At 40.8% G+C, this 12,343-nt stretch overlaps 1 protein-coding gene across 1 annotated transcript in view; it reads left to right on the top strand.

The window, feature by feature from the left end:
- ctnnd2a (catenin (cadherin-associated protein), delta 2a) overlaps positions 1-12,343 on the top strand; it is a 1,670,075-nt gene that overhangs the window by 1,530,229 nt on the left and 127,503 nt on the right. The window contains exons 17-18 of the mRNA XM_051929317.1: positions 357-530; positions 11,185-11,335. Of these exons, the coding sequence (XP_051785277.1) occupies positions 357-530; positions 11,185-11,335 (325 nt within the window). The remainder of the gene's footprint in view (positions 1-356; positions 531-11,184; positions 11,336-12,343) is intronic.

The following is a 12,343-nucleotide window of genomic DNA, read 5'->3' as shown; positions in this document are numbered from 1 at the left end:
CTCTGTTGTATACCATTTGGTATGAGATTTGTAAAGGCAGTGTTAAGGTGTGTGATGTACCATCTGTTGGAGCGTAAGAGACAAATCAACCAGAAAGACACACACACACTTATCCTATTCATTAAGGTGGTTTATTATTAACCCATTATTTAGAAACTGATTGATCTTTTGTATAAAATGATTAAGTTAAGTGAAACATTAAATCTAGACCGACTTTAGCCAAGAACTTGACTCCTGTAAGTTGTTTAAACTCCATGTACATGGGCTGTATTAGCCAACTGTGTAAACAGGCTGATGTAGAAGACTTTATCTTCCACCTTCATTCAGTTACCATGGATCTGTCTTGTTTTTTACAGTGGGACGGAGTTGGCCCTCTACCAGAATGTGCAGAGCCTCCGAAAGGGATCCAGATGCTGTGGCACCCTTCAATAGTCAAACCCTACCTCACGCTCCTGTCAGAGTGCTCCAATCCCGACACGTTGGAAGGAGCTGCAGGAGCTTTACAGAACTTAGCCGCCGGGAGCTGGAAGGTGAGAGAACATCCAACTTAGCTTTCGTCAGCTGTGATTGGCTTCTTTGTAGAACCCGTAAATGTTTTTTGAAAACTGTGAGCATACAATCTTCACATATGGGAACATTGGTATTATAACCTGTTGCTAGAATTGATTTTTTGTTTTGTATTTTTATTCACTTTGACAGACAATCTTTATTTCATTTGCCCTGGTAAGAGTTGGTGGATGCTGAGAAACTGGGATGATAAGCAGGGCAATTTATCTTTATTGAAAGCACAGAAGAAGTTAAAAGTGCAAATTTGTCAAGATCAAATCGTACATATATTGAAAAAATGATATTTAATAATTAGTGGGCTTGAAAGGCCTTTTAAAGAATACAGTATAATTTATAAAAACGAGGGGAAGAAGAAGATCAGCTGCCATTAATAATAATAATAATAGTAATAATAATAATAATAAGGCATTTTACTTAAAAGAGCCTTTCAAAATACCCAAGGACACAGAATATTAGTATAAAACATTAAAACATATCATTAAACAGTCCAAATATGTATACAGTACATAGTTAACAAAGTCTACAAAAAGTAATATTAAAAATCGAGAGTCGGTCTCCCCAGGACTTTCTTGTATACTCAGATATGGGGATGGATATTTGAGGAGTAAACTGCAAAACAATGATTATATTTTTAGATTATGTACATTAAAGAAGCTTTAACAATAAATCAAATCAATTTAATAATATATTGAACAATTGTTATAAAAGTAAAGTTGAATAAATCAGACTCTGCAGCTGCATGAAAAAAAGGTAAAGTACCCCTTCTGGTTAGCGGAAATAGCCCAAAAGTTAATAGAAATCTACATTTTGTACCTAATACTTGTATGCAAAATTTGGTTGACCTAAGTGAAAGTGTACTCAAGTTATCGTGTTTTTACACACTGTAGCAGTAGGTGGCGCTATTGCTCCCTTGAACCCTCAGGTACCAAGCCAAACACCAGGTAAAAATCCAAGACTCTTTATTTTTATTATAATAATGTGCACCAAGCACCCTCCACTCCACACTACTCATAAACACTATACAATACTTCTCAACAATACTCAATACCAGTCCTCCTCTCCCAGACACTTAGCCAGCCTTCCTCCCAGCTCAGCTCAGCGTCTGGGCTTTCCCAAGGTCATTTTATATCCCCTGACCCGTAAGTGGTTCCAACCCTGCAGTCCATGACTCGTTATCACTTCCAGGTCAGATTAAAAGTCCTTTTCTTCATCCTGGAAGCATGTCGTTCCTTCTGGTCATGTGATCAGGACGCACTTCCGGGTTATAGGGCACGTAGCATTCCGCAAGCCTCCCTACAGCGGCTCCTGGTGGTCCCCATGGTATCCAGCAGGGCTATTTATAAAAACTATAAGGTCCATGAGGCCCTGCTGGAATTCGGGGAGCCTCCATACTGCTGGGAGGGCTCCACCTGGCGGTTTGGAGGTGTGGGCCGGAATATATGGCCGGCCATCCCTCACAACACACACACACAAACAGAGACGCAGACATAATTCCAAAAATGGTATTTTCGGAGATCTAAAACGTCAAGATTCTTCATACTCTCAAAATCGAATTTTTGGAGGATTCCAATACTTTCCCTAAATTTCATATACAAGAAAGTCAGGGAGGTCTAAAACGTTGTGATTCATCAAAATCTCGACATCAAAAGTCTTTGGACGATTACAATACTTTCCCTATACTTTGTATACGAGAAAGTAAAAAGATAAGTTTAGATTTAAAAACAGAAAGTGAGCTACAAATTCCAATCTCCAAAGGTAGGACATTCCACAGTGGTGGGCCTGATACGCTAAAAGCTCTGTCAGCCATAGTGCACAATCTGCTCAGGGGGGTAACAGCATAGAATCAGAAGAGCGAAGTGAGTGTGAAGGAACATACAGGATCAATAAGGACAACAGATAAGGTGGGCTCAGACCTTGAAGGCCCTTAAAAAGTACAAAGAAAAGTTTATATTGGATGTGAAATTGGACAGGTCACCAAAGTCATTTTTGAAGTGTTGGAGTAAATGTGCTCCTATGGTTTTAAATGAGTAACAACCCATGCACTTGAATTTTGCGCATACTGTAGTCTGTTCAGGCTCATAAGGGGACAACAGCATTGATGAGGGTCTCTGCTGCAGTATCCAAAAGAAAAGGACTCAACCTTGAGATTGGCTTAAGATGGAAAAGGCTACCTTGGTAATACAGGGAGGCCCATGAAAAAGTGTCCCACCTCCACCGAGATGACTGCATTACGCTGTGAAGAGAACAATGATCAAGTCTGGTACTCACATTTACAGAAGATGCTGAAAGTGATCTCCTTGTGCGTTGAGACATCTCTGTGCCCGTTTCAGCAGGTTCATGTACACTCTTTGTAACGTCATGGGATCGATTTGTCTCGGTGGAGGTGGGCTCTTTTTCGTGGGCCACCCTGTATAATTAATATGTGGCCTAAAGTAGAGTGTGGGATCTAAAATAACACCACAATGTTTGATCTGTGCAGATAGATGTAATAAATCTCTACCGGGTGGTCCAGATATAACTATTCAACTTTTAATGCAATGCAATGCAATAATCGCACAGTTAGATCTGGACCTCCCTATAGTAGAGGAAAATCAAAAAAGTTGCTTCATGTCAGACTTTATTGTTAACTAGCTAGCATGGCTGAAATACCTGGCATTGCCTGTGAGGAAAATACTTTTTTTTTTCTTAATTGTTTGAGAAAAATATAATTAAAAAAAAAACTACAACTTTAAAAATAAAAATAAATTAACAAACAATGAAGACTCACTAATGTGCTTGTCTTGCAGTCTTGTATGTATGTTATCATCCAGTTAACACTCGGAACCGGCCAACTCTATTTAATTTCAAAAGCAACAGGGGTGCAGTCAGTAGCGTAGCGTGGGTGTCAGCCACCCAGGGTGGAGGAAAATTCCACCGCCCCCTTATTTAGGTATGGTTCAAATTTTTACAAGATATTATTATTATTTATTGTGAAATTTTGCCGGCCCCTAAAAGTGCTGCCCGGGGCGGGCCGCCCCTGCCGCCCCCACTATGCTACGCCACTGGGAGCGGTGGTGCTCAAACATACAGAATACAGGCAGTCACCTCCAGTTTGCCCTCTGGTGGTCGTTCCGAGTGTAACATGCATACAAGACTGTAAGATCACCCCCCACCCTACCCAGAAGGGGGTGCGTTAGAGTTGATTTCACCCTACAGTATTTTTAGTCGACCAAGGAGGAACATGTGTAACAAGTATCATGAAACTTGCTCCAGTTGTTCAGAAATGATGCTGGAACATACATACATACATACACACACACACATATATACTAGTGGGCTTCGCTTGCCCACCCCAGGGATTGGTTTACCGGATATACGATTGTTATTTTCATGGGAATTGTCACATATGCATTATTTTCACTTTTACTTTAAAACTTTAGTAAAAACAATATTTGGAATTAACTTTTCTTCAAGATTGCATTGAATTTTGATTCCGTGTTTGGACTTACGTCGTGACAACACAACGTATAACTGCCTGTGAGTGAATATCGCTTCTTTCTCTCTAATAAATAAAACGACTTTTTTGAATGTTTGTCCATGCTCTTTCTTCTTCGCTTAGTCATTGACATGTCATCTAGAACAGGCACACAGAAATCTGTGCGGCCCGCATGACAGATCCTAGTTAGCACTGAACTTGTACAAAATGATTACTATCATTTGTGATTGAATCATTCTGCATCTTCGGTGTTACTTATTGACTTTTCTTACTTCTGCCTTCTGACAAAAGCACGTTTTCCCATGGCATTACGGTACGATAAACGTCATCAGCTAGTATAGCCATGAGCCTTGACCAAAGTTAATGAGCTGCAGTGTCACAACTGAAGTGCTAGGCTGCAGCAGCGGGCAGCAGGGGTGGCCTTAGGCATGTGCAAACTGTGCACCTGCACAATGCCGCCAAATCCCAGGGGCCGCCACGCCAATATATATTGAATATAAAACAGAAAGAGAAAATAATGACACAGCTGACGGCAATGTGGCTGAAAAACATTGTGTTTCTTGTTAATTAGTACGCTGTATTTACAAATGTCGCTAGAGTCGGAGCAGTAAGCTATATGTAGTATTATAACGTTCTGCCGTAATGAGAATATCATGGACCGCCACTTGGTTTTCAAGTTACGGACATGCGTATATAGAAGCATGTCATGAGCACGAGGCGGCTATGCAGTGTCCGCAACGGATATGGCCATCCGCCGTGCATAAGATACCGTATTGACATTGCCAGGCGAAGGGGCCACCAATTCTTTCTCTGCCCAGGTCCACCATGAGCCAAGAGCCACCCCTGCTAGGCTACACTACTGACTGGGCTGGTGAGACTGGCCACTGGGCAGAACTGACCATCACGAGTAGTAATAGCCCGCATATTTTCACGTTTTTTTGCTCTAGTTTCATGTAATTTTGTGCTAGTATTGTAACGAACAGTTAGTGCAGACTACAGCTGAAGATCTGAAGTGGACGCAAGAAGTTGGTGAGTTGTTTATTAACATATTTTTGTGATTTTGAGTTTGTAAAATTATTGTAGGTCAGGTGGCTTTTTGTATATCGGCTTATTTTACAATATAAACTTTGAAGTAAACTTAGTAAAGTAAAATTTGATTTTTGGAGGATTTGTTTTCCAACTTGAATTACTGAGCAATGAATTCAGTGAGCATTTTCCTGATTTCAGTTCACACAAACAGGGCATTGCGCTGTTCTCTTACAACGTTGAGAATGCGCCTGAGAATATCCAAATGGAATTGATTGAAGTGCAGTCAGATTCTATTCTGAAGGCAAAATACAATGAAGTTGGTGTGCCAGGCTTGTATGCTTACCTGGCACCCTCGTATGTGCAGATCTGTAAGTTGGCATCGAGAGTACTGTCAATGTTCGGAAGCACTTACCTTTGTGAGCAATTGTTTTCGTTAATGAAAGCTACCAAAACCCCACATCACTCAAGACTTACCGTCGAGCACCTTTCATCCCTCATAAAAGTTGCAGCTGCACAAGATTTCAAGCCTGATATTGACAAACTGGTTACTAACAAGAGATGCCAAGTGTCGGGACAAAAGAAATAAATCTCACACTGTAAGGCTCCTATAGAAGCAATGAATATAATATAATAATATAAGGACCTAGCTAAGAGGCTAAGACTCTAATTCTACACTGTTGTATGGAGACTGTATGGAAATAAATTGCTTTTCTTTAAACTTTAAGTGTTACATTTTTTAAAGTTTTCAGTATTGGAAAGAAAGCTACAGTAACTTTGTATAATAGTATAATAGTATTTGTTACAGTGCGGCCCGCTGACGCACGTATGGCTGTCGAAGCGGCCCACCAATGGTAGTGAGTTTGACATGCCTGATCTAGAACATATAAAATTATTATCCTGATAAAATTTCTAAGAGCTAGGAGCACAGGAAGCGTGTCTGACAAAAGCATTCACACGACTGAGGTTAGATGACTGCGGTCTTGTTTGAAAATAGTTGTAAGTAGTGCGTCACTTGAAAGAATCTCAAGTTAAAAGTCTCCATCTCACGGGACTTCATACCGCGACAACGTTTTTGGAATCGTTTCATTCTCGCTGGCAACACGAATTAGACGATCTACAATCTCGAACTTAAAGTTTAAATCTGAACAATATATTTGATCTCTTTTCGCCGTTCTGTTATTTCACTGAGTAATAATTTCCATTTATTTGTGCTAATGCGATCTTTCCTATCCTTTTTTTGAGACTTTGGAATTTTCGTACTTCCATTATCTTTAACCTGCTCTGCATATGTACCGTGCCAACATTTTTGAATTCTTTATGACGTTCTACTTTTTCATCTACTCTTTGTCCTTTATTTCCAGCCCTGGCTGTGATTAAATCTCTTTCTCGCATGACGTATAAATGTTCTCTCAGAGAAAATCACGTCTTGTCTCCTTCCAATATTTTTTATTATAATATACAGATATAGATTGTACTCAGTACACAGCGACTCTTCATTAAATGTACTGCAGTTTCCTCCCACAGTCAACTGTCATTGGTAAACTGGCCCTGGATGTAAGTGCTTGCGTGTGTGTGTGTGCACCAGGTAATAGACTGGCACCCTCTCCAAGTGTCATGGCCAGTAATTGCTAGGATAGGCTCAAGCTGCTCTGTGACCCTGCAGTGAATGGCTACTGTGAGCCGTACACTGCTTGTCTTTACAGAAGAGATTTATAAAATGCACATGGAAGATGAACAAACTTCATACAAATCAAGTCATCCCTCCAAACTGTACTTATGTAGGCCTGTCGGCTGTAGCCATGCTGAGCTTATAATGAAGACATTGGGCTGCTGACTTACCAGTTTAAAGAGGATTCACTCGTTGGCGTTTTATTATCTCGCTATACAATGGAACTCCACGATGTATCCGGCCCTCTTTCTGTTGTCTGTTCTTGCCTTGTCTTAGCCAGGAAAGCAAATGGTACACTTTACACCTTCATCCATCCATCTTCTAACCTGCTTATGAGGTTCAGGGTCACAGTCTATAACTAAAATCTTTAATTTGTTGTATGCTTTTATGCTCCTTAGAATAAACTACATATGCACAGCTTCAGTTAAAGCGTTTTCTGACCACAGTTACTAGTCCACATTTATTTTGCATCACATTGAGGAAATAAATGAATTCCATCGTTGCAGTGGCCAGAAGGGATTCATTTCACACCTCCTTGAGCCGACATAACAGGCAGGTTAGCGGCATTTCAAAGCAGGCGGTGGGCACTCTTTTCAACTCCTAAATATCTGTCTCGACTCCTCAAAAAAGGGGGAAAAGCTTTTAAAGATCGATACACCTCTCTGCACCTCCAGCTGAATGACTAGGATTTGATGGCTTTGCAGTCTCTTCATTGATTAAATGATCATGTCAGGGATTAAAGCAGCAGGATGTAGAAAGGGGTTAACTTGAAGTGACAGCGGTGTAAAAATAGTTAGCCTGATGTGATAAAGGTATAAAGATGTTTTCTGTTTGACCAAGTCTGTGTTTTCTGGTTTTTATGGAGCGCTTTTGATTATTTCATAAACCTCAGTACAGATGTATTCTGTCAGACTGGCAAGGGTTGCTTTTCACTTTACTTCTGCTCCTTTAATTCCTTATGCTATAAGTTAAGTGGCATGAGAGGCAGTTGCCACTTACTCTTTGAGTTTACTGCTGAAAGCAAAAATCTAATAAGTAAAATGGAGGGATTATGGAAAAATAAACACGGAAAACTGAAATCCATTATGGCAGAGGAATCTCCGAAATAGCAGCCTGTGACCTTTTCTTTGGTGTCTTCCCTGTTTCCTATAAAATGACTAGCTGATTACTTAGTGGCTTCGCGCACTGAGTGCAAGGGACAAAAATAAAATGTAGTCTATACGTTATTAAACAGTAAAACATTAACATTTAAGAAGTAAAGATACATTGAGCACTACTGGAGTGGTTTTGGGTAAACTACATTTTAAAGGCACTATAACACAACAGGTAAGTAGTACTAACAGCAGCTAAAATGTATTTGGATCATCTCTCGGTAGTAGATCCCTTGTGAAAGGCGCTACACGACCGCTGTGGTATAGAAATTACATTTTCTATGTGATCGTCCAAATTTCTGCCTGACAACCTTGCACTACGTGCCTGTGATTTAAGAGAAAAATAATTCTGATAAATGTGGACGCTGCCCTTCCGTGCTTAATGGGCAGAAGGTCCAAACAATTCCCAAGTCCAACACTTTACATGAAGAGGTCTGTACATCTTCTTAAATGTAAACTCTCCATCTTCTTAAAATAATTGATCACAAAAGCAACCTTGAATGTTGCGGTGTTTTAGTGACCCGAACTCACCTTAAGGGACAGTAAGTAGTCATGCAGGGCAATTTACAAACAGAGTCCTGCTTCGATGGCGCCAATTGCACTCATTCACAAAGATTTCAACTCTCCCAGGAGCCAACGGAGCACTTGAAGTGTCACAAACAGTGCGAGAAGAGAGGACACTGCCCGAAACTGGGAAGCTCTGGAGCTGGCGGAGCAGCCGGACATTCCACGCCTGCCAGTGGCCACTTTGTTCTCACAACCCCTCACCGCTGAAGGCGGTCTCGTCTTCACATTGTTTACAGCTCGGCGCAGTTAAAAAATAGAAAGACGCAAAGCTGTTTTCCTCATCTCTTCTACTATCAAATACTGCCAACTAAAAAAAAGTTACAATGTGGCAGTTTCAGTGACAGTCACGTGGATGAATAAATAAAACTTGTCTGTCAGAACATGCCTGGCGGTGAACGGCTCAGCGCTGTAGTCCGGAGAGGAGGGCTGGGAGAGGGTGACGCGGGGCGCACTTCTATGGGATAGATCGGCGTGTTTGTGTTTACTTCTTTTCAATATCAGTAGAATAACTCTCACACAAATAATAACAATTCGTAAAGACGATATAAAAATGGCGTCCACAAACAAAGTGATTAGTTCCTGTATTATAATATGTTCTGTGGTCATACGTAATTTCCATATCGCGTGGTCATACGTAATTTCCGTTTCAAACGCAAAAAGAATTTTATATATATAGATATATACCTGTTACCCCAAGATGTGACTCTAAACTTTTCTGGTTTATGTTTTTTATCTTATCTATCAGTGAAGTATCCAAATTATTATCTATTTACATTTTTACCAAACCATCTTGGGTTTGTGGATGCCAGACACTCTTCTGAGCACACACCACTTCATCACAGAGCATACACATTGTATTTATGGCTACCTATTAGGTTAATCCACACAACACCAAGATGAGGGAGGAAAACCCTGAAGAGTACCTGAAGAAAACCCAAAGAATGGAATGGAGTTCCTTTAGACCTGATATGAAGAATGGCACAGCAGGGGGCATTTCCACCTTCCATAACCTGGACACCACTTCATATGCAGCCTGGGCTTCCTTTGTTTATTTGAATGTTCTTGTGGTGTCCTCCAGACTTACTGTTTAAGGATGATTGATGGACATGGAAATCAATGGAGATGTCCCATCCAGGGCTGGATTTTCCCCTTCAGACACTGCTCTGGGAAATATAGTGGCTCCCCATGATACTGACCTAACAGAGTGGATTTAGATTCTGCATCAACGAGAGTGAAGAACACAGATAAACTCTTTGTGTGAACCTTTATCAGCCATACCACATGCGCCTCGAAACAGATCATCCTCCTGAAGCTAAGCATGGTCATGCCCAGCCAGTACTTAGATGGGAGTCCATCTAGGAAAAGCATGGGTTGCTGCTGGAGGTGATGTTGGTGAGACCAGCAGGCAGCGCTTACCTTGTGGTCTAAATGTGGATTTCAATGCCACAGTGTAGTGAGAGGGACACTGTGCTGTAAAAATGGTGCCGTTCTTTGGATGAAATGCATAACCGTGGTCCTGACACTATGTGGTCATTAAAGATCCATGGGCATCCATCGAAAAGAGTAGAGTTTATCCCGATGTCCAGGCTAAATTACCCTCCATGGTCTAGTTATTCTGGCCCCCTAATCATTCCCTGTCTCTAATTGTCTCTCCCTCTCTCACCACTTCACCACCTAACAGCAAATGTGTGGTGAGCATACTGGCACAATAATGGCTGCCATCGCACCATCCAGGTGGGAGCTACAAATTGCTGGTGGTTGAAGTGGTCCCTGTCTGTCTAAACGCTTTGAGTAGTAAGAAAAGCGATATCTCTCTATTATTAAAGGAAATCCTGACATGAGACTTTCTCGGAGATAATTTCATCTCCCCCCAAGAGATAATTTCAGGTCCCGTGAGACGAGACTTTATCCCAAGAGATTTTGACAAGTCCTGTCCTCCTATCAAACATTGACAGCCACCCACACGGTCCACTCACTTCTTATTCATGCGAATGCTATTGTCAGACACAGTTCCTGTGCTCTCAGCTACAAGTAGGGTCGGAAATAAAGACAAAGAGTAGAAGACAAAGTAGAACATCATAAAGATGTTCAAAAACATTGGCACGATACACATGCAGAGCAGGTTAGAGATTAGGAAAGTATGAAAGTCTTAAAAAACTGATAGTAAAGATTGCATTAGCACTAACAAACGGAAATTATTATTCGGTAAAATAACGATACAGTGAAAAGAGATGGAATATATGTACATACAGTAGGTGATATGACAGAAATATGTAGATATTGTTCAGATTTAAACTTTAAGTTGGAGACTTGTAGATCGTGTAATTTGTGTTGCCATCAGGAAAAAGTAGTGTTTCTTCTCAATGAAGAGGCGTATCTGCGATAATTAAAAGATTTGTTGTACAGTGAAAGTGAAATCCACATACGCACGCCCAGGGGTTGGCAAGCAAAGTGAGCAGGGGGCAGAGCCCCCTAGTACTGTATAAATGTAATAAATGAATCATGTTTTTTATATTTTTTTTTTTCTTATTTCACTTCAGCACATGTGAATGATGAATTTCTCTTAGAGATCACAATGTGGATCTGAACTGCTAAACTCCCATCATGCAATAATGTGATGCGGTGACAGTTTACGACACACCCTTGTGTGAGAAGTTACAGTTGTGCTGTTGACCATTTTTGGTTGCATGTGACCTAATGATGCTCTTTCCTTTTTTCTTCCCCAGTGGTCTGTGTATATCAGAGCTGCAGTTCGTAAGGAGAAAGGCCTGCCAATACTCGTAGAGCTGCTACGAATAGACAATGACCGGGTGGTGTGCGCTGTTGCCACTGCACTCCGCAACATGGCCTTAGATGTGCGAAACAAAGAACTCATAGGTAAGTTGTGAGCTTGCCAGCGTGAGCTCTTACTCACTGTGTATGGTATATGTTCAAGATGTTTTAGCTGCATATTACTGGACAGAACTCCGGCCCTTACCCTAACCTGGCTGCTTTTGCAGATGTTAATCCAATGAAACCCAGCATCTTTGGAAGGCCATGCATTTATCTTCTATTACTCAATCTATAAGTGATACTAATATTGAGTATGGTGTAAAAGGCACATAAAGCATACAGTGGATTCAGAAAGTATTCAGACCCCTGCACACCTAATTGATTGATTTAATTTTTAATAAATAAATTTGTCATGTTGCCCATCAATCTCTACCCGATAACCCATAATGACAAAGTGAGAGTCCAGACAGCCAAGGAATAGAAGCTGTTGCTGAATCTGACACAACTGATTTGGATGCTACAACAACAACAACAACATTTATTTATATAGCACATTTTCATACAAAAAGTAGCTCAAAGTGCTTTACATAATGAAGAGAAGAAAAATAAAAGACAAAGTAAGAAATTAAAATAAGACAACATTAATTAACATAGAAAGGAGTAAGGTCCGATGGCCAGGGTGGACAGAAAAAACAAAAAAAAAACTCCAGAAGGCTGGAGAAAAAAATAAAATCTGTAGGGGTTCCAGGCCACGAGACCACCCAGTCCCCTCTGGACATTCTACCTAAAATAAATGAAATAGTCCTCTTTGTAGTTAGGGTTCTCACGGAGTCACTTGATGCTGATGGTCATACAGACTTCTGGCTTTTAATCCATCCATCATTGTTGGATCATCATGGTGCTTTGGGTAGATGGTGGTGGTGCAAGCCACCACCAACAGGACACCAGAAAAGGAAACAGAAGGGAGAGTACCTTCTGCCTGATAGAAGTGGATCAAAGAGACCATGGGACGGGTGTTTGTGGTCCTTCACAATGCTATAGGCTTTGCGGGTGCATCGCTGTATAAAGATGTCTTTCATGGAGAGTAGTGTGGTCCCAATGATCTTTTCTGCT

This window comes from Erpetoichthys calabaricus, chromosome 6, assembly GCF_900747795.2.
Source record: "Erpetoichthys calabaricus chromosome 6, fErpCal1.3, whole genome shotgun sequence".
Classification (NCBI taxonomy): Eukaryota; Metazoa; Chordata; class Cladistia; order Polypteriformes; family Polypteridae; genus Erpetoichthys; species Erpetoichthys calabaricus.
This window is presented reverse-complemented; position numbering and strand designations above follow the sequence as displayed.